A 25,979-nucleotide genomic window follows, 5' to 3' on the forward strand; every position below is an offset into this window, starting at 1 on the left:
GCGGTTAGCGTCCACGTTATCTATTTCTTACCAAAATTGGCTTGAAGAACTAAATTGATAAATTGTCAAAAGATTTAGGATTATATAGACTAAATTGAAATGTTTAGAATTGAATAGACTGCCGTATAATAGGTTTAGGACTTTTTGGATAATTAGGTTGGTATATTTATGTAAAACTTAGTAAATATTCGTAAGTTGATAGAAACAATTGTAATTTGCAAATTATTAAAAAAAACTTGGTAATTTCATAAAAATCTTAATAAGTTACTCGCAACTTACATTTTATTTGGGTCAAACTCGCATCTTACTTGGAAAAATAAGTTATACATCATTTTATCTATCAATAGTTTTTTATACTCGCCAACACTTAATGAAATTTTACCAGAACGGAAAAGAATTAGTTTTGGGGCTCAAGATAATGGAATTCTGCCGTCGTCTTTGACCGCAAGCTTGCCCATTCATTGTCCCTGGCAGTTAGGGTTAACCAAAAGAGAAGTTCTTCTTAGAATGTCTCATTTGCGAAAAAACTTAGTATAGAGAAAAGAATATCAAATATGTTCGGTCAAATGATTTTGGTTGATTTTTTGGTAGTTTTTCATGGACTAATTATTGGAGGATTTGTATTCAAATTTTTGGGATTAGAAGGTAAATGTTCTTCTTGTATACGTGATAGGTTCAGTTGAGGTCAAGCAGTTAGGAAGCTAACGAATTCCCTAGTCCAAATGATAAATTTTATACATACGCAATATGCAATACGAAAAATATGAATCACGTCAGAAATTCATATGATTAAAGAAAAATGGTATTACCCAATTCAATTATAGTCTTTGGTGTTTGGACAAGATTTCAATTCATAGGATTAATGTAAGGTAGTGATTATAATATAAATTTTGGAACTACAATTTGGAACTATGGTACATGTATACCTCAGTTGTCCTCAGTTGATAGAAGATTTTCCAAGAATGCAATCGAAGAAAACAGTCAACGCCTCATCACCACAAGTTACTAATGACTTGAGGACTCTTTTGACTTCTTGCTTCGTTTGTAAGCCATGCACAAGAATCTTGGTGTAGATGGTCCACATGTCTACTCCAATATAAAAATGATGAATTATGTTGGAAGATAAATATGGAATTTTTAGAGCAAAGTGTGGTAATTAATTGAGAAAGTTGAAAGTTGACTGGGCTTTTTTGATCTTTTCGATATGATCATCCTGCCATGTAAGAGAAACCATGACAAAGACCTATTCCCATAATTTTGAGGGTTGAGGACTCTTTTGGCTTCTTTCTTCGTTGGTAGGCGCCATGAAATGGGGAATTTGCATGCTTCTGCCTACACTACTTTGTGTTTCTTGGTGGACACTTGTTCTTAACTCATACACCATATTCGTTTATAATAAAAATATACATAATATATACATTCGCGGGATGTTAGACGAAGCCTCACATAAAAAATTAATACGATTTAGAGCAGTCAACCTATCAATTTAAAGTTTTGAGTGAACATGGCTCCAAGTAGATATTCTAAAGGTCTGAAACTCTGGGCTCTCTTGATGTTCTCCTTAGGTTTTTGTTTGTTTCGCGTAAAATGAATGATTTAAATAAATATTTTCCCTAAAATGATCGCTTGTATTCTCTGAAATAATTAGCCAATGAAAAATATTTTTATCATCAACAACAATTTATATTTAAACATCTTCGTAGACCTTGAAATAATTTGGGGTGAGAACAGTAAGAGTGTCATAACTTTCGTACGGTGCTCATTTAAGTGTCACAACTTTTTTTCGCTCACTTAAGTGCCACAATGAAGTAAAATCGATAATTTGAATGCCACTACCAGCAAATCATCCTACATGGATTTTTTTTGTAATTTTGTAATTTATTTTTAATTATTTTTTGAATTCTTTATTTTTTTTCTGTGCATTGGCCGCAAAGGCCTCACCCTCGGTTAGCGGAGCTACGAAGGCCCTAGGTGAGGCCATCGCCGTCTGCAAGTGAGGGCCTTCGCAGTGAGGCCGTGATGACCTCGCCTAGGGCCGTGGCGGCCTCGCCAACCAATGATGAGGGCTCAAAGGCCCTTGCCAGATATGTGCGAGGCTAGCAATGGATTTTCCAACAAGGCAAATTGTCAATGGCACTTAAGAGTTTGATTTTTCCAAATTTGTGGCACTTAAGTAATTGATATTTCATATTTGTGGCCCTTAAGTAAGCAAAAAAAATTATCAAAAGTTGTCCACGTCGGCACCAAGGCCATGTAGGACAGCTGGCATCCACATCAGATTTTTCAGCAAGGCAAATATCGATGGCACTTAAGTGATCGATTTTTTAAATTTGTGATATTTAAGTGAGCAAAAAAAAAGTTATAGCGTTCAAGTGAGCGCCGTATGAAAGTTATGACACTCATATTGTTCTTATCCCAAATAATTTTCGTTCATCTATTTCCGAAATCGATATAAATGATCATTTTTAAGAACATATTTGATAAATTATTTATTTTTCGTAAAACAACTTCTGTTGCACAAATGAATGTATCGCAGTTTTGCGTCACACGGTTGGTTCGAAAGTACAAAATGCATAATGCTATTTTTGACCCCGATAAACTCTTCGGCCCCTTTGTATCGACCCTACCATCTTGTGGTGTTTTGAGAGGCCCAAGTTCAGGTAAAGGCCCAATCTTCAAATAAATCATATTCATCTAGTTACAAACCATCTAAAAGAACTTCACATATATCACCCTCCATCTTAGTTTGTGCAATTCTAATAATTATTTTATAATTGGTCTTGCAGGAAGTTTTTTTTAACTCTATAGTAATAATTTTTCTAAAGCAAATCCTAAACAACTTTTAAACCTTAAAATTTGACAAAATGGTTTTCATGAAAATCCATGTCTATTTTAAGCTGACAGATACTATTAATAGTACTAATGAGAAATAAATAATCGTTATGATGTATTCAAGCAACAATGTGACGATTTTCAGTCACAAAGATATGACTAATGCACGATAAACGTTGTTTAAGTTTTTTTATTTCTTTTTTTTTTTTGGAAAAGTGACATTAATGAATGAAATCCACTACTTGTGATCGTTTTTATTGATCTTTTAGCAAAGAAAATTCTTATTTGAGACAGTTTTAAAATTACATGACTAGAAAAACATTAACTATTTTGGCCCATTTACATGAGGTCAAATCCCAAGTAGAAAATATAAAAATTACACAATTTTACTACAAAACATATGTTGGTCAAGTTGTTATGTTGTTAATTCTTCCACTTGAGATTCAAGATTCTATTTTTGATGAGAGTAAAAGCATTTTTTATCCTTCTAGAAGAGTCTTCAGAATCGGGAACTGGACTGGTTGAACCGGTTTGAATTGGTTCCTAGTAGATCGGTTTTTGGCTTTCTAATCAGGATCCGGACTAATTCTCCCTAAAACCAACATTAAACCGGTCAATCTAGTTCAATACAATTTGGTTTCTAGATAGAACTGGATCTAGTGCACACCCCTACGGCATCGCAAAGACTCTACTATAATTATAGGAATAGGGAATTCACCTGCAAAATGTTTAAGTCACGGTGCTAACGTGGTCATGTCATGCTATAGAAAAATCTAGTACTTTCAAGAGTACCCTTTACTTGAAGCTACGGAATGTGGGTTCGAATTTATTCAAAGAGACATCATGTCTAATAGTGTACTCCTATCCCTTTTCGAAGTCCCCATGAAAAGTAGTACGACTTGTGTGTAAAGCTTGCATGTTAATGAGGAGTAACTTTTGCATAGAGTCTTCCTTGATTGGTGTGCATAAGATACTTATTAAATATATTCAATTTAAATTTTTTTCTATTTCCATGTCATTGACTACATATGATATAGAAAAAATTGTATAACAACAAACTTGAAATTTTTTATTTATGTTACTTAACAAATGTTATCAGGGCACTCGCATGTGGTGGAGCTCTCACTGACCGGTTCACTTGGTGAAAGTTAGTGCTTTGTTGTCATCTTAAACGAGTATTCCAATAAAGAGTGAGGTAGGTCTCAATCATATGTAAATCATTTTCATTTTCTGCAAGCAAAATCACAAGGCTTATAAATTTATTATAAAAAAAATTTACAAAAACCATCTTCAACTTTACTACCTTCCTCAAATTTCAAACCTACAATTATCGTCCTCATTTTTTAAGATTAATTTTAAATTGCCTACCAAATTAATTCAGACTACCCTCAACCCAAAAAACCCAACACCCATCTACACTCTCTCCCCCATATGAGAAACTTGCTCAAAGTGTCAGAAAAGTTCTAAACATTTTACATTGGTGCCAATTTAGTCTTAAACAATTTTTTTGTGTCAATTCAGTCTTAAACCTTTTGTCTTTATGCCAATTCAGTCCTTCCGGCTAATTTTGGCCAGATATTGCTGACGTGGACGCCGACCGGCCTACGTGGCACCGCCGGCGATGATGTGAACAACTTTAAATAATATTTTAATACTTTCCGAATTTTTTTATTTTTTACTTTATTTTTCCTTTCTTCTTCCTCCAGCCAGTCACCGGACCGGCGATCGACTGGAGGCCAGGAGGCCTCTGGCAAGCCCTGCCGGCCACTGGCGAGGGCCTCGCCGACGACGGCAAAGGTGAGCCTCACCCACGACCGGCGAGGGCGAGCTTTGCCCAGCCCAGGCGAGGGCTCGAGCCTCACTCATGGCCGACGAGGCTGGACCCTCAACATATCCGGCGGGGGCAAGCATCGCCCAGCCCAGCGCAAGGCTCAAGCCCTCGCCACAGCTTGCCCTCGCCTAGGCCAGAGCAGCTTGGGCAAGCCCCCGCGTGGGCTCCCCTCGCCAAACTTGGCGAGGCCGGCCCTCTCCTGGCCTGGTCGGGCGACGGTGACCCTCGCCCAAGCGAGGGGCAACCCACCCAGCCATCGCTTATGGCCAGTGGCCGATCACCGGCAAAGGGAGGAAGAAAAAAAAATTAAAAAAAAATCGAAAAAATATGAAAATATTATTAAAAGTTGTCCACGTCAGCACCGGCGGTGCTATGTAGGCCGACCGGCGTCCACGTCAGCAAAATCCGGTCAAAATTAGCCAGAAGGACTGAATTGACACTAGTTCAAAAGGTTTATGATTAAATTAGTACCAATGTAAAAAGTTTATGACTTTTCCCGACACATTTATCACCACATCTCCCCCTCCCCACCTCGCACTCTTTTGCTCCTCCTTCAAAGGTCGTTGCAGACCTCAAATCTACGATCAGCTAAGGTTGTCACGCCAGCTCAAGGCCAGATCGAGGTAGGACGACCTCGATCTACTACAGAGCTTTTGCGCAACTCACGAGCACAAGGCCGAACTCACACAGCCTCGGTGAGTCGCGAGCTCAGGCTGAGCTTGCGTAACCTCGTCATCCCGAGTTGCAATCGCCACAAATAGAGATAGAAATGTGGGGAGAGGGGAGTGAGTCGTAGACAGGGGCAAGGGTGTCGTCGTCGTCGTCATCGCTGCCAATATCAAGCTATGTAGTCGAGTTGCTTTTCAATCGTTGCAATACCGTGCTGCTGTGTGTGAAAAGAGAGAAAGGACAGGGAAAAAAACAGAATTAGAGAGGGATTTGGGTGTACATTTCTTTAGTGTGAATGAGTGCAAGTGGGTTTTCTAAGTTGGGGAGATGCAAAATGGGAATTTCGAAATTCGACCCAGATCATTGATACAAAGAAAATGATTGACGATAATTTTTGCAATTGCGTAATTTTACATGGTTAGCGCTGCTTCAGCCGCAAGTGGGAAGGGAGTCAAGGGACGCGCTAATGATCTTCTTCACCGGTCGAAGTCAGTCTGCTGGTCAGTGGGACGCTGGCAACTCTCCTCTCATAAATCATTCCAAGTGGTCAAATGGCTCGTCTTGAAAAAAAAACAATTAAAAAAATAACAATATATATATACACACACAAAAATAAATGTGGGGGCCTCACCAATTATTTGGAGGTTAGTCAAAAGATATGTTATCTCCCCAACTGGCAATTCTCTGATTAAATGATTGATCAAGGTTTAGTCGCATTCAAGTTATTTAGTAATTAGTGATAAGAGTACTATAATAAGGTATGAACCATCCTTCTTCAAACATAGGATGTATATACCTACTCGATATCTTCTTATTCGTGTTCATACAATAGGGAAAAGACTTTCTTTCCCTAATAGGAAAATACTTTATTATGTAAGCCCCCATTTATTTCGAGTGCGAAAAACATAATTACATGGAAAATGAATTTTTGCGGGATTGGTTTTTATCATTGGCCTGTTCATTGTGTTGATTATGTTATAAGAACTAAGTGGCTTTTTTAAACTAAATACAGTATCGGTCGATTGGATTTTATTGTTTGTGCGATTGGATTCTCTTATTCGTTTTGGCAGTTCTATTGAATCCTGACTCGGCATTACTGGACGCTCGCTGTAGGTGGGGCATGGTAGCGGCAGCCTCTTGGCCCCCTTTCTCTTCCATGGTCACTTTTTCCTTTTATTATCTTGTCCTTGTGTTTGGTGCTATGGCATTTGTATGCGTCACATTACAACAATGTCCCTTTCGCGTCATGTTAGCAATGCCACCACCAACAGCTTCATTGGTAATGGTTAATGGAATGATTCGATTTCACAAATTACACAAAAGAAGAGTTAGGAGACCGAATCGCACTAGTGGTGAAACTTAGAAAAGCTAGAACTTCATTTTACCGGAAAGATATCGATGTGCATGATAGACTAATCAATTAGTAGCTAATTTAGCATTAGGATATAAATGTCCTATATTAGATTAATTTTACCTTATTGGAATTGATTTTCTTTTTTACAGGTCTTCAAATTATCAGTGAGTATTGCCTAGACTCGTTATATTAAATCAAGCCAATCATATATAAAAAAATCTGTATAGCTACGCCGGATTACCTAAAACACAGATTTTCATCCAATTCATTTCTCTATTTTCGTATCACCAACGAGTTATTTATTTATTTTTTCCCAAATTGCTTACCCTTTTCTCCTTTAGTATGAAAAGGGATAGGAAGAAATAACCTCATCTTTTACAAATTGACAACCAAGCAATATAATATGCATACAACAGCTATAAATATCCGTAACCAAGTTGTGGTCCATAACGAAGCAGATCCATTCAATAGGATGAGAAAGTTGCTCACGTGCTTGCACTTAAGTTCTTTAACATATCAAGGAAAAAACTCAACCACCCGATATTTGAATTCAAGACCTCCCTTGCCTTTTTATCCTACATAGTTCAATATCGCAATCGTTTCAAAAGATTAATGCCTTCATCTTCGAAAATTTCTAGATGCGCCTAATCTGTCATTCACACCGTCCCTAAGAGAAGGTCCTCTTCTTAAGAGCACGATGCCCGCAACAGCCCGCCACGGTCTTCGTCGTCGTCGATTGGCATACTCGGATGCAATCACAATCATTATCACGGTTTCGAGAAAAAAAAAAACATAATGTGATGAATCTCTAGAAGTAGAGGAAAATTCAAACAGTTCCCCTCGCACGGCAAGTCGCGAAGTAATCCCTAATTTTGGGTCGTCCTCCTCCTTTATTGATTGACTTCGCTCTTTGGCGATGGCCACCACACGAACCAATCTCCACAAGCACAGATTCAACGCGCTCTTTGCCTCGCCTTTGCCTTTGCCATCGCTAGAATTTGTTGACCTTGGACCTCTTCGTGGCCCTCGATCCTTCAAAGGGGTCTGCTTACAAAAACCTGCAGAACCTCTTCCTGATGCTCTTGTATTTTCCAGTTTCTTCTCCCAGATTATGAAGAAACTCTCTGCTTTGGGAATGGCAAATTGTGGTGCTCTCTCCTTTTGCCTCCATTTCTCTTGCTTTCTTGTCCTTGCTCTGTCTCAATCTCAGTCTGATCAGTTCATCTTCAATGGATTCAATGGCTCCACTGAGTCCAATATCACCCTCAATGGAGCCACCATCAAGCCCAGTGGAGCTCTCAAGCTCACCAACATTTCAAGTAATTACATAGGTCAAGCCTTCTATCCTCAACCTTTTCAAATGTTGGTCAAGAACTCCACTTCCGATAGCTCCGTTGCTCTCTCCTTCAGCACCCACTTCGTGTTCGCCATAAGGCCGCCGACCGAGGGCGAGGGCGGCTTCGGCCTCGCGTTTGTGGTCGCCCCCAAGACTTCCTTCCCTGAGGCCGAGGCCGAGCACTTCCTTGGCCTCTTCAATTCCTCGAACGATGAGGACTCGTCCAACCACATGCTCGTGGTGGAGTTCGACACCGTGAATGGGTACAAGGATACCTTGGACTCCAAGGGGAACCACGTTGGGGTCAACTTCAACGGCATGAACTCGACTGCCAGCGAGCCGGCCGCCTATTATACGGATGGTTCCAACAAAGAAGAGATTACCCTGGAGAGTGGCAAGGCTATTCAAGGCTGGATCGAGTATGACGGTCTGAAGCAATTGGTGAACGTCACTATATCTCCGATTGATAAGGTGAAACCCGAAAAACCTCTCTTGTCGGTGCCCTATGACCTCACTTCAATATTTCGGGACAGCATGTATGTCGGGTTCTCTGCTTCGACGGGGACCAAGAGAAGCTTTCACTACGTTCTAGGATGGAGCTTCCAATTGAACGGACCCGCGACTCCGCTCAATCTGACTCAGCTTCCTGTGCCTCCGGACGAGACAGATTCATCTTCTTACAAGCCACAGGTAATAGCCCTCATTGCCTCTCTTTGCGGCATAGCTACGTGTCTTCTAGGCATCCTGTTCTTCTATACCGTGATCAAGAAGAGGAGGCAGCACGAGAATCTTGAGGACTGGGAATTAGATTGCCCTCATAGGTTCAGGTACAAGGATCTTCACCGGGCAACAAAAGGGTTCAAACAGAGCGAGGTGATCGGGATTGGTGGCTTCGGCGCAGTGTACCGCGGCATCTTGCCAACTAATGGGAATGAAGTCGCGGTCAAGAAAGTATCTCGAAACTCAATACAGGGAATGAGGGAGTTTGTGGCCGAGATCGAGAGCTTAGGCCGTTTACGGCACAAGAACCTCGTGAATCTCCAAGGTTGGTGCAAGCAGAAGGATGAGCTCCTCCTCGTGTACGACTACGTGCCTTACGGGAGCCTCGATTCGCTGATTTTCAAGCGAAAGGACGGCTTCGTGTTGAATTGGGAACAGAGGTTCCACATCATCAAGGGCATTGCGGCTGGATTACTGTACCTCCACGAGGAGTGGGAGCAAGTCGTGATCCATCGGGACGTGAAGTCCAGCAACGTCCTGATCGACGCAGAAATGAACGCGCGGCTCGGGGATTTCGGCCTCGCTAGGCTATACGAACACGGCAAGATGTCGCATACCACCAACTTGGTCGGAACTATAGGGTACATTGCCCCGGAGTTGGCCCGCTCGGGGAAGGCCTCGACGAGCTCGGATGTGTATGCTTACGGCATTCTGCTGCTCGAAGTGGCCAGCGGCAGGCGTCCAACGGATTCATGCCAATTCTTTCTGACGGATTGGGTGATAGAATGTTACGAGACGGGTCGGATTCTCGACGCTGCGGATCCCAAGTTACGCTCGGCCTACGATGCTGAGGAGATGGAGATGGTATTGAATTTAGGCCTCGTTTGTTCCCAGCACCATGCCCAAGCCAGGCCTACCATGAGACAGGTGATTCGGTATCTGAACCGGGATGAGCCGGTACCTGTTTTTCTCAATGATTCGAGCTCTGCCGGCTCTCGAAGAACCGACGACGGGAGCTTGAGATTCTTGGAAGCAGTTTCTTCCGATACATTCGGGACGTCTCATGCATCGACATCGTCCTATGTGTCGCTGTCCATCCATGGCGTCTCCTCCACTTCTTTAGGTGGTGGTAGATGATCGGTTAAGAACTTATATGTACAGAAATGTTTTCGGACTGCCATTTTTGGTCAGTATAGGATAAACACACTGCACAGACACAAATGCAATTAACTTGCCAGAATTTTTCTGGTGTGTAGATTTTATACCAATTGCAGTTCTCTAATTTACATGCAAATTCGCCTTCTGGATTCTTCTTTTGAGATTTCAGGCTTACTGTGAGTCTCCGAATTCTTTCAAAATGTGATCGTGAGCGAATGAATCTTGAACGACAGATTAGATAAATGCTATGTTGGATTGTATTACAACTTGTATCAAACCATCCCCGTATCATTTGAATAAGTATACATATGCTCTTTATATATTGTCTCCCTCTATCTATTAATTTAAACTTCTCAGATTGATCATTCTAACACGATATCATCGTTATGTTTTATCATAAAATTTATATGCTCTCTATATGTATAATTTTGAATATTCCTTTTCTTTGTAAGTTTCCGAGAAGTTAGGGGGCCAGACTTCAGTCAATGAATTTGAAGCAGCCTCTTCTTTTGGGAAAAAAAAACAAAGATAATAGTCAAAAAAGAAGTTTTTATATTTCTTATACCAGAACTCCAATGATTAAGGTTAATGACATTTTATTAATTTTTGTGGAATGTTCAGTGGACTCGAAAGTCTTTTGGCAATGAACACTCCTAAAAGTGGTCTGAACGTAGAATTTTGGTTCCACTATTAAACAGGGAAAAGAAAGATTTTAAAGTTGGGAATCATTTTTATATTAAGTAAATTCAACCCTCCGTCGGATTTCCACGAGAGCCGTACACATTCATCATACAACCTCTTTTCGCGATGATAAAATGGCACGAATAATCCCTAAATTTTGGCACAATATATAAAATGATCATTGAATTTTTAATTTGTTCAATATAGTCTCAAAACTATTGATACATATTTATGTAGTCCTTGCATTTACTCAAACGACTAGATTAAACATTATTTGATGATGTTAATTATTATTGGGTTGAATCTTTAAAAATGATGAGTCGATATATCCATCTTTTAATTTATTTACTTTAGGAAAGGAAAAAGAAATTAGGGAGTTAACATATCCATCGTTATTTGATGATGTGGATTATTATATACTTATTTGAAATGAATATCTTACATGGATAATCCACTTGTGACTTTTTTTTGTCATCTACCATTCAAACTTAACGGATTGGGAGCCATATCGGCAGATTCTGTTAACTTGAATCAATGGAAGGATGACATTAAATATTTTCATATAGTCTAGGGACTAGATTGAATATTTACTAATAGTTCAGGAATCACATTAAACAAATTTAAAAGTCTAGATACAATATTGCACATTAGATTAAGTTCATGGACCATTTGTGCCATTTTCTCTTTCACAAGTGAACTTTTAGTCGCTTTATGGCCTGTGGTTTTATGACGGCGATCCATGACAAAATAATGAGTTAAACACGCAATAGCTTTATCATAGCATACAAATTTTGGCTATACTTTGATGACTGCTTGTTAAGAAAACATGTTTTGATCCTTATACACGCTATTTTGCCAATATTCATTAGGGCCATCAAATGGGCGGGTTAGGTCAGGTAAAAAATGGTCATATTCAAATTGACCCATTCATATGCAGTGCAAATTTAGTAATCCGTACCCAACCTGTACCCGACCATATCCATATTACTAAAATACTTCCATATTTAATTTAACATATGAAAATCAATATCCATCTAGTTAACTCACTTTAACCTTTTCATATGTATATGCTATTTTAATAAAATCGCTATTTCGACTATAAGATGCTAAAGAATTGTCTTTCAACATTGCATGGAATTTTAAATTTTTGTATTGATTCAAAATGAAGAATAAGAGAAAGTTAGTATTTCGTTGTGAATTTAAAAAATCACAACAACAAATAATGTGGAGGAATTGAAATTTTAATTAAATGGAAGTAAGATATGGAATATGCTGACCAAGGATTACAATGAAGAGAACTAAGATTATAATATTACGTACAAATAACAATGTCAAATGCAGCCATGGAAAGATATACTCCAATAACTATCCAATAACTAATAGACGAAACTAAAGATTAATGAAAAAAAAATAATGGCGGAAAAAAGAACCCGTCTTGCTATTTTAATAAGGGTGAAGTCATGCCTATCTTATGGGCCCACCAAGACTTCTCTGAACTTGAAACAGTCCAAGGAGTCGGTTATTTTCTCATAGAGGATAAAGAGAGTCACAAAAGTTGAGTTTGGTTAAACTGTGAACCTATTTAACACCTATATTTTTTGGGATTTTGTCATTCTAAACCCATTTGTAACCAATTTATTGAATATAACTAACTCATATAATGACTCAGTCCATCATAAATGGATTAAAAAATGGATTTATGAACCATTTTGACAGCTCTAGTATTCATTGTCAACATTTCCTAATTCATCAATAGGTGTGTCCATCTAATGACCACGTTTCAAGATATTTTCGTCTCAGATAAGCTTCGTATTTTTTATTTTCAAAACTTAGTGGACTAAACCCGCCTTTTGCACGCATTTAAGATATAAGGAAAATGAAGTGTGAAAATTTAATTAACTATAACATAATCTAATGTATTAGATGCTAAGAAGTTATGCATATAAATAATCAATTAAAATCTTTTAATTGTCACGAACTTATATTAATATTTTTAGGTCTTAATTGCATATTAATAAATTTAGTAGAAGGTTTGGTCTTTCATCTACGTTACCGTACTATTAGAGTGAAAAACCCTTTCTTATATGTGAACAATCATAATTAAACAGTGAAATAATTAGAGGCGAAAAAAGAGAAGTAATAAATAAGAAATTGCTTGGTGAGAAAGAAGACCTCTAATATTGCCAACTAAGCAAAATGACAAAAAAAAAAATTCAAACTTCTAAGAATACTCCCTTTGACAATTGCTTTCATTATATATGTACATATAGAAAACTTGCACAATTTAGTGTTAAAATCATGCAATTTGCATCATGATATAAATTACTATTTAAACCACTTCATATTACATGTACACCCTCTAATTTCTAGAGTTTCAAAAATTCAAAAAAGTCAAGAATAGGGTTTCTGTAAGCGTTAATATCACAAAAAGTATTAAATTGGTAATCTCGTGAAAAATCTACCCTCCATTAGGCTTTATCTAATATCCCATTAAATTGTTGACGTGGAAACATATGTAATAAAGAACTTAAATGATCAGCGTGTGATGTGGATCCAACGTGGAGTTTCAACATAAATGGATCTTCTACAAGCGTTGTCTTGGGGAAATTAGATTTGAAGAAGATGAACCGAGATTAGGAAATCTGATAAAATTCGCTAATTTTGCTTGGAGAGCTCTCTCACATTTTGAAAATATACTAAAATCTCGAAAAATGCCTCCACCGTGCCCTAAGATTGGTAGATTAGTAATAGACGTATCGATTAAGACGTTTTGTGATACAAAAATTAGTTCACGATTAATACGGCACAGATGTACTATGTTGGAATTCTTGTGATACAAAAATTAATTTAGGGTAAACGTAGCACGGGAGTATCAATTTGAGATTTTTTGTGACACGAAAATGAATTTGGAGGTAACCACGGTATGAGTGCACCAATTTCAAATTTTTTTGTGGGTATTGAAGGTGTATTTGTTTCGCGAAATATGAATGGTTCGGAAAATAATTTTTCTAAAAATGATATTTTGTATTGCTTTAAATAATTAGCTAACGAAAAGTGTTTTTGGATACCAAGTTTTGTCTAAGGTTGCTTTTCTTGATTTGCTTTGATGGGGCCGGGGACAACAAGGCACATCGCATGGGTCCAGACTACTACCACCACCAAGTACCAATCTGGACAATGGCTTTGTTACTTTATCAATTAATAGCTTGGGCCCTGGGGGCACCCCTTGGCGCCACTCGATGTTTTCCTTGGTACCTACGGCGTGGAAAAGCAGTCGCCCAGCGTCGATGTCGGACCAGATAAATTTTGCCCAATTGAATGGGGAAATTCATCAGCGCAGAACCCGGATTTCAATGCCAGGAAAGTGATGTGTGAGCCCATGACACTGAGGTTGCTGGAACATTTCCTCCGGACCCAGTGCCCTAGATATTATGCCACTCTTGAATCGTATGCTCTTGATCTTCTCAGCCTTTGAATGTCTAGAGACGGTGAATCTCAGTCAAGACCCACTCATCACAACGGCGGTCAGCCTGCTCTGTCACAAATGCCGCTGCGTTCCGCTCGGCTTAGATCAATCACACTCGCTAGTCGAGTTCTTTTGCGTGCAAACCGGAATGAAATCTTGCGCCGACTGCATATGATATGCTCAACAAATAAACAGGCCACATCCCCCAGTAAACTTGATCTGGATGAACTTTTATCCCATGAAAATAGCAGGCCTACGCATGCATACGACCAGGTTGAATCGCATAACCGAGTTTGTGAAGCTTTCCCAATATGCCTGCTATTTTATCTTTCAGTATCTCAAAGCTTACTACGTCTATTCTTTTTGTATTTTTGGAGAAGCACCAGCTAGTACCACCAATCTCATGACACGCAACATTATCACTTCTCAGTGAAACCCTGAAAATTTCTGCTCTTCAAGCAAAAATCAAAGGGTATTAACTCATGAAATGCCACTGAGAATTTTAGAGCAGCACACTGATGAATGTCGATATATATTCGTTCTTCCAGAGATTTATCTGCAAAATGCTTTTTTACGACAAGGTTTCAGGTTCATCCCACTGTCTCGCATGCATACTGCTAAGGCAGGAGCTTTTAGTAGGGATGCCCCTAACGACTGTATGAAAATATGCAAGAGGAATGCAGATAAGACAAGATGCATGAGTATGGAATGGAAAAGACCTGAGAATGACTCAACAAACCACTGATTTAGTGGCTGAATAACTGAAGAGATATCCAAATCCCCAAAGGGCCAATGAACATTACAAATGCACCCTAAAATCTTCCCACTCCCAGATGACTCACATCGCAAAAACAATCGGGAGCTCGGGACTAATATTCTAGACCATAAGACACTGGACACTATAATTTTTTGAGTTCACAGGAAGATTTTACCGACTAGACAACGCTGTCCACTTGTGAAGAATAGAAATCAAACATACATGGACAACGTGCTCCTCATCATGAGACCATAATGCGTCCAATCATCCCCTGGGTCCAAGTCGCCGTTTCCTTGAGCTGCTCGTCATCAGATTGCAGACACTCACCCAAGAGTTCATTCAAGAATGCACGGTCTTTGAATAGTAACTTTATGTTTGGCCCCAGGGCATCCGCGAGATCTCCTGTCACCGCTACTGCAGCCTTCGTGACAGACTCATCCCTGTAAAACCGATAACTAAATTGAATCTTCTGAACTGAATAACAGCTCATACACAGAGCGAAAAGAAGATAAACAAATAATTACCTTTGCCTGTCCTTGAAGACCAACTCGATGAATTGCATGAGATGTGACGCATATGGCAACATCACCTCAGACTTTGAATCCTTAAAGCCCTGGAGTATTCCAGAATAAGCTTCAAAAATGCTACGCTTGAGCTGATAACCGTATTCCATCAACTCTTCATCATCCATGTCCATCTGGGCACAAATTTCCGCAGCTCCTTGCATCATTGGCAGTGCATAGCAGACGTATTTTTCAAAGCGATCTCCAATTGCAAGAGCAATATCACCAAAGCAAGAGAAAATGGGAGGCTTAACAGACCGGTTCAGTACATCACTGCGGAGATCATTGAGAAGGAGCTCCATAATCCCATCACAAAATGGAAGCACCTTGTCATCCAAGGCACGGCAAATATCACCAACAACACCCACAGTAACCGCACAGACCTGATATTCCTCAAAGTTCTGCAATCCCATCTCCAAATACTTGTAGAACTCCTGCATATATTTCAGAAAGTCTGCACCTGTAGCATAAGCAAGTGCACCAATAGCAAGCATAGCTTCTTCATGCACCGTAGAGCTGTGGCAGGCAAAAACCCGAAGGAATAGTAACATAATCTGATCTGCATACTGTAGTATTATGGGTTTTGTTCCGTCGGTGTTACTTAGTTTCTGAATAATGACTTGAAGAACGCCGCAGAGAGAAGCCTGCAGATCACTTTGCTTTTCTCTATCGTCTAATGACACGATTTGGAGCTCAAATGTCTGTGCCAACTTATTCATGATGGCAGGAAGGAGCTGCGCTATAATTTGAGATGCTTCAGCAATATTGGCGCACCTAACTACCTCATTGATGGTTTCATATGCAGACGACCTGAGCTTGGAGTCACCACTATCCGTGCGATCAGCAGTTGCAACCAGACACGTCATGATGTCTGGTAGGTATGGTGAGAGAAGTGAAGCATTTGTTCCGGCATCTTCAAACCCCTGGGCAAGGTAATAAATTGCCCCACAAACCTTCTCTGCAACATTGGGCACATCCTGCATGCTATCCAATAATACTCTAACAACCCTTGGAAGGTTTCCAGGAGAGAGTACCGAAAACCCATTGGCTGGACTATGCAACAACTCAAAAACGCGTGTGAGTGTCCACGCAGTTGTATCGCGGACATGATTGTTCTCATCCTTCATCAGATTAAGAAGGAAATCTAAACCTGCATGAACCAAAGGAGATAGCTTCTCAAATGTTGGCCCGTCAAGGATTGAACCAAGAGCATATGTGGCAGCTTCACGACTATGCCAATCCGGCTTCCTTATTTTATCCTCCACAAAAGGCATCACAAGAGGAACAATAGGATCTCCTACAGTTCTAGAAACAAGACCAAGACAAGTGCCACCAGCCATAGATATATTCCAAATGCTATCATCCTGATCCTGATCCTCTTCCTGCTTTAGCAAAGTCTCCAGCAGCATGGGAACTAAAGCAGGCAGAGCTTTCTCAATGAACCGTGAATGAGGAGACCCAGAGTCTGCACTTTCAGAACTCTCAAACTCTTGAAGCTCTATTTCTTCGTCACAAATAGAACTCCAAAACTCGACAGCTTGAAGGGCAACTTCCTCAACATCGCCTTTCACTGCGTTTGATGTGAGTTCAAATAAAGTCTGCATATAAGGTTCAAGCACATCATAGTATGTTGAGGCGATAGAAACAAGACATTCAAAAGCTGCCTTCCTAATCTCCACCTCCTTGGACAGAGCAGTTTCACACACCACCTTCATTATGTAGTTCCGTTCCATCTCATTTTCAAAGTTAGACTGAGCAAAGCCTAAAGCATTACACAATGCCCTTGTTGCAGCAAGGCGAACTTCAGGACTGTGCTCAGCAAGGTTCATACCTTGAACAACAGCAGTGAGAACAGTGTTTACTTCATCTTGCACGAGATCTTGATCAGATATCTCTTCACATACAAATCCAAGAGTCTCTAACGTTGCCTGCTTAAGTGTCGAAGGCCGATCGCGCTGAGTCATATTGTTAAGCAATGTTGCTATTAACTCTGGCCACTGCTTTTGTGGTATCTCAATAGAAGCAATTTTAGCAATTACTTGAGCAGAAGTGTGCCATGCCTCTTGTGCAGATGAACCAAGGGTCCTTAAGAGCAATTCTTTTATCTGAGATTTAATTGCAATCTCAATCCCCATCCATTGCTGGACAAGAATGCTTTTCCTGGTAGCATCTTTGGCATCCAAAGAGTTCTTAAGAATGATACCAGCCAACCGACGGGATTCAGTAGGCTTCTCATTATTTGACAGCTCAAACGACAATGATAGAAGAAAAACAGGCAAGTTCTGCTCTTGGAACTGTCTAAGACTGGTCTCTGCCTCAGTTCTAACTCTCGCATCGGCTGATTGAGCAGATAACAAAATCTGAGTGATTTCCATGGCCATAACTTCCCAACCTAGAAATCCACAAATGTTTTATTAAAGGCACAAAGCTATGTGAGATCTCACCAGATACTAAATAGTAAAGTGACAATTCAGAAGGAGCGTATAAATTGAACTTGCTATAGGTTCAAATAGACACGCATATCTTTTCACCTATACTTAATAACGTTCACATTCTACAAAAATCACAGTCAAAAAGTAACTAACGTGGTAACAATGGTCTTCAACAGAGCACAGCAAATAATTTAAAATAAAGAGCAAAAGCAAGAATAGATTAACATTGGAACAACCCCCAATTACCGCAAATCCAATAGATACCGGAAATACAACAAAATCAACTGAGGACAAAGAAAGTCGAGACAAAACCTTCCTATCATGACAAAAAGTTACGCCGGAACACCCTATTAAGGAAAATTGTGTATGTGCTCACAGGTCTCCTTTTCTCTGTTTTTTCAGATGCAGATTCGATATCAGGCACATGTCCTTCAGAGAAACTTAAGTTGTCTATAATTAGCCGATTGAATTGAATCTCAAATGAAAAACAGAGAAATGAAGAGGCGAGAGCAAGAGAGAGAGAGACAGGTTATCTGTTCAACTGAGCCAAAGCAGGGGGAGGCATACATAGTTTTCCCAGACAGAACTAATACAAACGCCACGTGAAACACGACACTTCACCGGTTAAATACACACTAGTCCAAAGAACAGGTTGAAAACCAACACATTGTGGCGACAATCCGAACTTTGAGACCACGAAAGGTCCAAACATCAGACCTCAAGCAGTTCTGGTCACTACTTCCCACAGCATCATTACTCTCATCCGTCGATCAGACTCCCTTCCGCCTTTGCAGATGAAACATAACAAAACAGACCATTCAGCAACAAACTCAACCTCGAAATCCGGTCAAGACGCCCTCACCATTCGAAGCCTACACAACGCACCACCGAAACCCCAAGCTTAAAAAAAAAAAAAAACCGACAGGACAACGGACGCAGACGATCCAACGACTCCACGGAGCTCAACGGAGCTCCAGACGAAGCCCTAAACCAACAACCGATTCGTGCTCTCCTCCGACTCTGACTCCGACTCCCACTGCCGCCGGAAGAACGCTAAAACCCTAGCCCAAATCACGGCCCCGAGAAAACCCCCCCCCCCCCCAAAGCATCACCACGCACGCACGCACGCGCGCTCTAAGCAGCCGGGATTGCTCGAAGTAAAACCGCAGATCGCAGACGGAAATCCGTACCTCGTGCTCAAGAGAGAAAAGCCCCCCGCCGAAACCCAACGGAGCTCAAGAACCGCGAAGCCTAGGGTTCCCCCTCCTCGCCGCCGCCGCCGCCGCCGCCCTCCCGGAGAACTCGCCGGCCGGCCGCCGCGGTCGCTTCCCGAGCAAAGGTCTCGCCTAGAGAGAGAGAGAGAGAGGGAGGGAGGGGAGAGGGGACGATCGGCGAATGGCGAGTGGGGGATTTTGAAGGCGTACGGTTTGATTTTATACAGAACAAAAAGGTTTCCTCTTTTTTTTTTTTTTCCGGGGTGGGGGGCCGAAATTTTTTCGAATGGCTGCAAGGAGCGGGAGGGACCGTGGGGGAAGGGAAGGGACCCCTGCGCTGCGCGGGCAGGACGCTGCCCGTCCCTGCCCGTCCCTGCCCGGGGCCAAACCCTAGAGCCAATTTTGAAATCTCCCCCAACACACGCTTTCGTCCCCCACGTGCGGAAGGGTGGCCTTTCGGGAATTGGCCCGTTCCTGCGGGTGAGGGGGGTCCATTGCAGAATGGCCCGTAGAATCACGGGGGTTATTGCCTTTCAGCCCAGGGCCCCTTTTCTGAGGGTGATTTGACGAGCGACTGCTTGGGGGTGAGCATCGGTCCCGAGTCAAACCCCGGACCGGCCCAACCCGGCCGGTCCTAGTCCGGTTCCCGAGGGGATTGGGCCGGTCCCGGGTCTTGGGGCCACTGGAACCTGTACCGTGTGGAGTGATCCTTAATCCCAACGCTTTAGGAAAAAAAAAAATTTCCACACGCCAGGCATCTAACCTAAGGTGCCCAGCCCCTCCTCTTCTTTCGCCCTTTTTCCTCTCCCTCTCTCCGAGTCTCACTCCAACTCTCTCCCTTGATCTCATATTCTTCTCGACCTCTTAGCAGCTCTCTCTCTCTCTCTCTCTCTCTCTCTCTCTCTCTCTCTCTCTCTCTCTCTCTCTCTCTCTCTCTAGCAACGACTCTCTCCTTGCTCGTTTATCTTCATCGGTGCCGATCATTGGCAACAAAGACTCCATGATCTAAGCAATTTAGATTGATCATCATTCACAATCGACATGTGCGTCCCAAAGGTAAGTACCTCCATACTCGGTTCTAAGAAAAACATAGGCCGGGAATGTTAACTTGAATGGCCACATTCATTTGGCATCTTCGTTGACAATCACAACAACACTTTCTTTTCGTTAATGTTTGATGCTTCAACATGAATATCAACAACCATCTTAATATTTGAAAAAACAACAACAAAACGGGGCTTGTAACTAGAGTTCTTGTCAAAATTTGCAATATTAGAATCTCCCTTCTCATGCTCGAAACAAGAATCTGTAATATCATAATCTCTCTTTTCATGCTTGAAACAAAGGTGATAAACATGTGGATATAATCGTGGGGCATTATGAGACCTTAATTCAACTCACATAGATGAATTTGGCAATCTCAGCAGCTCTCACTCTAGCAGAGTTAAAAACTTAATTTAAGAATGAGAAATGCCACATTATTGATCATTAAGTAAACAATAAGCAGATTTGTGTTCTAATTTCAATAGTTCTGAAATTTCAAAGAGTATATTTGTCCTTTTAAGTAATACAAAAAACGAAATAAAAAAAGAATTGGTTGGCCTAGGGTTGACTTTAGAACCGGACCAAACCCGGGATTGGACCCACAAGGTCGGTCCAGTCCTTGGTTTCCGGCTCAGTAGGGTCAGTCTCTGGTCCTAAAAATTGAGAATTAACACTGTGCAGGTTAATCCCTGAGTTAGGTGCTGGACCAACCCACCCAGACCATGCTCACCCCTAGCGACTACATCCGATGGGGATTATGATTTCACATTGGAAAAGAGATGATATAATGATTTGGTGCCTTCTCTTGCCCGCGAAGTGAACGATCCGACCCACCCATTTGCATGCAAGGATCTCCGACAAGAGAGGTGGTGCGACGGTGGTGAACGATCCGACCCACCCATTTGCATGCAAGGATCTCCGACAAGAGAGGTGGTGCGACGGTGGTGGAGAGAGGGAGGGGGAGAAGAGGTGATGCGGTCGCAGCGGCTCTCTCTGAAGTTCAGCGGAGTTACACCAGCTCCGGCTTTGTTAGTGGTGGAGAAGTGAAGAAGAGGGGCACCGGAATGCAATGGAAGAGGTGGCAGTGGGAGAGTGGGGGCATAGAGAACGCCCAAATTAAAAGAGTGATGGAGACGGTGAGGCGTGAGAGTGCGGAGTGAGTGAGAGAGAGAGCAAAGAGAGTCACGAACTCGCAAGTGAACGGGGTCTAGGTAGAGTCTAAACCCATCAAAAAATCATATTCAATCGAGTTGTACTATTCTAAACCCATTAAAATCCGTTTTTTTTTTATATACTATTTGTCAATTTCACGGTCCAATTCATTAAATATGGGTTTAAAAGTAGATCTATAACCCATTTTAACAGCTTTAGGTGATAGTAGGGTTTGCTCATAAATTGACTTTAAGAGACAAATGCTATAAAACTGCATTGAATCAACTGACTGGAAGATAGATGACTCGACCAATCGAATAGCGAGCCTCGCATGCTGGGGTTGCTTTCGCGCGACGATCACCATTAGCTGAATTCGATCTTGTACTGCACCATCGACATTAGTGAAAATCCGAACCCTCCATGGCTATTGCAGTTCAAAAGACGGTATATATACATGCTATCATCTCTCAATATTTCTACCAAAAATCAATGATAGATGTGACTTGGGCGTGTATCAAGAAACAAGAACCAACAGTTACCCCCCCTCGCCCCCTGGCGACGGCCATTCTTGCGTGGTTACTACCTCGTAAGGCATAACAAACTTATCGGATCAAATCAGAGGCAATGCAGATACAAGACACACGATCGCGCTCTCATTTTTGCTGTTCCTTAGCTCGCTCCCGCGCCTTGGTGTATAACTCGAACGACTCGACGTGGTCGGGATCGAGACATAGGGCCGCTTCGCAATCCCTTATGGCGGCGCCGGTGTTGCCCATGGAGTCGTGGAATGCTGCTCGGAGATGAAGTAGCTGCAGATCGGGTATGAAGTTAATCGCCTTCGTGAGCTCTTGTACTGCTTCGCCTTCTTTATGGTCATCCATTAGAACTGCATCAATTTTAGCGTGTTTCCAAGTCAAGAAAAACTCAATCGACGGCTACAATCGTAGTTTATAGAGAGATAATTATTGTAAGAATGTTTGATGTTGTGACTTACTTGCTGCTCTGTATCTGTATGGATATGTCCGGACCGGGTCTAGCCGCGTCGCCATAGCGAGGTCGCTCCTTGCCATGTCGCGGTCACAGTACTCGGAGCGCTTCTCGTAGGCCGACGCATTGTTCTTGGCTTTCTCTATCAACCTCGTCATCTCATCGTACGCGGATTTGCGCTGATTCTTGAGGTGGTACACTCGCGCGAGGCCTTGGTGAGCTCGCGTGTGCTTAATGTTAAGAGCATTCATGTAACAATTAGCCGCGAGATCCAACTTATCACAGTCCACATAAATACTTCCAAGATTATTTAGTGCCTGCGAAGTAAATGAAAGAAAGTCGAGTATAGGATTAGCTAGGGTTTCCAAAGTATAGTTGAGTCGAAAGTTGAAATACGCGTTATACCAAGTCATGACGACAGTAATTATACCTACAAAAATATGATAGTTTTGATAAAGTCTTGAATTTTACCTGTCCTTTTCGGAGACCATCTGAAGGGCATTTGAGAGCATCCTCAAGGAGTTGAATGACGTACGTTGAGGACTCGGAGTCCATGCTTGAATCGGCCAAGATATATGCCTTGAGAAAAAACGCTTCGAATGATCTTTGAATCGAGATGGACTCCTCGGCCTTAGCGAGCGCTTCTTCGCGGTGGCCGGTGTCGTACAATATCCAACCCTCGTAGACGAGCCTCTCGTGGTCGAAGTTGGAGTAGTTCCGAGCCAGTCGCAGACTGTGCATCGCCGCCTTCTGACAGTTTAATCTGCATATTTTAGAGCATCAATTAATGAGTTTTCAGAAAATAGAAGAGCAGAAGGTATCAAATGACCTTCACTTGTGATGAATTAATTCACCAGCTGAAGTTTTGTACTATGTTAGGAATTGAAGAAAAGCGATGAGTTTTGAGTATTATACTCTAGGATTTAGGTATTGATTCAGGATAGATACATGATTAATACGCAAAATTTCATTTTGCAACTTCTACATGTATTGGCAGCTTCAAATCAAAGAAACTCGGAATCTATTGAATCTCTACACGCTCACCGTAAGAGGAGGAGGGATTGGCGAAATCGTAAAAGGCTCTTGCCAGGATCATTCTCCAGCATATGATGCACCACGGCCAAGGAGCCGATGTCATCGACCGATGACCACCGATCATACAATTGCATCCAACAATCAGCTTGACTCCACTTCTGGACATGAGGCTTAAGAAGCTCCACCAATTGGTTCCCATGCATATTCCCATTGAACACCATGTAGTTTGGATTCAGCGTCAAGAGCGCCCGTACATCCCGCAACGCAGCGTCGTAGTCCTCTAGGGCGAGCAAGAACCAGGCCCTTAGCTCTAGGCAGTCGGGTGAGATCGTGAAGCTGATTATCTTGTTGATCTCCGAGATCGCCGCTCCAATTTTGTTCTCCCCCAATAGCATGACGGCTCGGTACTTGTATGGAAACACAAGGGTTGGGTCTAGCTCGGTCGCGGCATTCAAGTCGATCATCTTCTCCTTCCCAGCGCAATACAAGGATCTCTCTTGGTACATCCACCCAATTGGTCCGTGATCAGAAATGAGAGAGCTCATCAATTTGTATGCCGAGTACTTGTGTCCCCGTTTGTACTTGGCCCTCGCTATGCCGACTAATGAATAGAGGTTACCCGCCTCCACGGCGGCCTCGAACCAATGTTGTGCGTCTTTGTATTCTTTCCTTTCTAACATTACGACTCCGAGCTGGTGTAGCGCGAGCTGCTTCTGCCAATAATCGGTGCAACACTCTACCAATCCTTCCAGAAGCATTACCGTCGTATTCGATTTCATGTCTTCCTCCATTGCAATTTGGCTTAGGAAGTAGTATAATGCAAATGACGCGTGCCCGACGGTAGCCATCTTTTCCCTTGCCTCCGAGCTACAAAACAACCTCATGACATTTGGATTGTGCATCGAGCTTGGTAGGTCTCTCAAGAACACTTGCAAGCACGCCGCGACTAAGAAATAAGCCGTCTCGTCCAATCCGTAATCGATGAATAGCACGGCGTCTTCAATGTTGTGCACCAACGAAGCTAAATGAGTGTCGCAAGCCGCCTTCATTTCCTCGCAGCAAAACCTGTTCGCAAATGAAAGGAGCTCCAGAACAATGTGCGGGTCGAAAGAATTCAATCTTTTGGTCCTACTATAAATCTCGGCGGCTCTCATTCCTTTTAGCGAGAATCCATTTTGGGTGAAGTTTATCTTCTCTCTCCACGACTCCCTGAAATCGCCGTATAACATTGTTCTGAATGGTGTCGAAAGGGATGCTATCTTAGATCGGAAACACCTCACCTCATCGTCCCCGACAAAAAATGACATATCGCCGTCTTCCTCCGAAGTCGAACATTCCTCGTCTTTCATGGATAGATCGTCGTCGTCATCGTTGTCCTCTCTAGGCCCTCGAGGACAGATGCAATGGTCATAAACCGATTCAGGATCATAGCCGGGTACCAAATTGGCCTTGGGGCACTCGATGTTCCTACCACAACAATCCATGGATGATGTACCGATGAGTTCGTCTTCCCTCCTCTCGAACCTCAGCCACGCAGCGAGAACGACTTTGGTATGCACATCGACAGCGTGTTGTCTGGCAGATTGAAGGCTTTGTCGGACTAGCTTCGGATCCAACAATCCTTGAAAGATCAAACCTTGTTCGATATACACATCGGATTTCTCAAACTGCGATGAGTTTTCTATCTTCCGGTACATATGAGCCAAGGTCTCGACGAAGTCGATGGATTTAAGGCACCGTTCGATCCGGGGCTCGAGAAGATCGGTCATGGGCAGGCCATAAGGGAGCAAAGTCTCGATCGATATGCTCGGGGTCTCGTTTGGGGCTTGGTAGTTGCGACTCGATCTCGACCGGATCGAGTTCACCCGGATATGATCATGGAGATGTTGGAAAAGTTTCTCTCCGTAACCACCGCCTCTGCCGCCGCTGCCGCCCCCCATGTCCGAGGCCGGACCGGACGGATTGACCGCGCACACTTGGGTGCTTTTGCATCCGTCCATGACTTTCAAGCTACGCATCGTGGTGAATATGTTGTTCTGCATCTTGGCATGCGGATAACGAGATCAAATTGGACCTAAACCACAAGATTAGTGCTGGTTCAGAACCAATTCTTGAAGGAATAAGGAGAGGAAGAATTCAGAAATTGGAGAAGCTAAGCACGATTACCCTCCATGGCCTGCAAGCACCCCCGATTCAACAGATGGAGATTACCTTCAAAGTGGGAAGAAAGGAATGAGATTAGGGAGGTACAAGATGATGGTGATGCAGGCCAAATGATTCTAAATTGGTGTGTTTTCTTTTCTTTTTGTATTTTCTTAACCTTCTCAAGATTAATTAGACGCGAAAAGAATTTAAAAAGACAAAAAGAAAAGAAGAGGAGAAAATTGGAGGAGCTGGAATGAGGTTAGAGAGAAGAATGTGGCGAGTGATTTTCGTTGTAAGCCAACCAAAAGTTGAGAACGAGGTGGCTGTTTCAACGGTCGCTCACTTTTCCTATTTTGTGCATGGATTAAATAGTTGTCTTTTCTAAGACAAATTATTGCCTAATAAATAGTATAAGTAGATAAACCTATTAAGAATATATATATATATATATATATATATATATATATATCTCATATTTCTCTGTCTAATTTTCATTTTTATGTTCGTTGTGAATTATAGGCGGTTTGACCCAGTTTGATCCCGACGGGTCGAGTATTTCTTTTACCCGGAACTCCATTTGAGTAGTCTGAATGATGAAAATTT

At 41.9% G+C, this 25,979-nt stretch overlaps 3 protein-coding genes across 4 annotated transcripts; 1 reads left to right on the forward strand and 2 right to left on the reverse strand.

Annotated features, from left to right (window-relative positions):
* The first annotated feature begins 7,286 nt into the window (after window positions 1-7,286).
* On the forward strand, window positions 7,287-10,024 carry LOC115685096 (lectin-domain containing receptor kinase VI.3-like). The gene has a single exon (XM_056316807.1). The coding sequence runs from the start codon at window positions 7,603-7,605 to the stop codon at window positions 9,877-9,879; it is 2,277 nt and encodes a 758-aa protein (XP_056172782.1). The 5' UTR covers window positions 7,287-7,602; the 3' UTR covers window positions 9,880-10,024.
* Window positions 10,025-14,773: 4,749 nt separating this feature from the next.
* Window positions 14,774-19,134, reverse strand: LOC115685095 (importin subunit beta-1). The gene is made up of 3 exons (XM_030610101.2): window positions 18,990-19,134; window positions 15,329-17,759; window positions 14,774-15,244 (listed from the first exon to the last, which is right to left on the reverse strand). Exons 2-3 carry the CDS (start codon window positions 17,746-17,748, stop codon window positions 15,046-15,048), a joined length of 2,619 nt encoding a protein of 872 aa, XP_030465961.1. The 5' UTR covers window positions 17,749-17,759; window positions 18,990-19,134; the 3' UTR covers window positions 14,774-15,045.
* A 2,478-nt stretch (window positions 19,135-21,612) lies between these two features.
* Window positions 21,613-25,633, reverse strand: LOC115685108 (ethylene-overproduction protein 1). Of its 2 annotated transcripts, XM_030610119.2 has the most exons (5): window positions 25,398-25,633; window positions 23,241-25,305; window positions 22,668-22,959; window positions 22,204-22,513; window positions 21,613-22,095 (listed from the first exon to the last, which is right to left on the reverse strand). In XM_030610119.2, the coding sequence occupies exons 2-5, from the start codon at window positions 25,271-25,273 to the stop codon at window positions 21,863-21,865; spliced, it is 2,868 nt and encodes a 955-aa protein (XP_030465979.1). In that variant the 5' UTR covers window positions 25,274-25,305; window positions 25,398-25,633; the 3' UTR covers window positions 21,613-21,862. The 2 variants fall into 2 exon arrangements, with proteins under 2 accessions (XP_030465979.1, XP_030465978.1); XM_030610118.2 differs by having other exon boundaries at window positions 23,241-25,633.
* Between the last annotated feature and the right edge of the window lie 346 nt (window positions 25,634-25,979).

Source organism: Syzygium oleosum, unplaced genomic scaffold (assembly GCF_021117445.2).
Source record: "Syzygium oleosum isolate NSW1041296 unplaced genomic scaffold, Sole_v2.1 Sole_v2.12, whole genome shotgun sequence".
Taxonomy (NCBI): Eukaryota; Viridiplantae; Streptophyta; class Magnoliopsida; order Myrtales; family Myrtaceae; genus Syzygium; species Syzygium oleosum.

What these genes read in the sequence shown, in the direction of transcription:
- LOC115685096 (XM_056316807.1), top strand. Translation starts at nt 7,603, where the DNA reads ATGGCCACCACACGAACCAATCTCCACAAGCACAGATTCAACGCGCTC.
- LOC115685095 (XM_030610101.2), bottom strand. Translation starts at nt 17,748, where the DNA reads ATGGCCATGGAAATCACTCAGATTTTGTTATCTGCTCAATCAGCCGAT. An exon ending in GTCTTCAAGGACAGGCAAAG is followed by an intron (nt 15,245 to 15,328) that starts GTAATTATTTGT and finishes TCGGTTTTACAG; the next exon opens with GGATGAGTCTGTCACGAAGG.
- LOC115685108 (XM_030610119.2), bottom strand. Translation starts at nt 25,273, where the DNA reads ATGCAGAACAACATATTCACCACGATGCGTAGCTTGAAAGTCATGGAC. An exon ending in CAATCCCTCCTCCTCTTACG is followed by an intron (nt 22,960 to 23,240) that starts GTGAGCGTGTAG and finishes TAAAATATGCAG; the next exon opens with ATTAAACTGTCAGAAGGCGG. An exon ending in ATACAGATACAGAGCAGCAA is followed by an intron (nt 22,096 to 22,203) that starts GTAAGTCACAAC and finishes AAATTGATGCAG; the next exon opens with TTCTAATGGATGACCATAAA.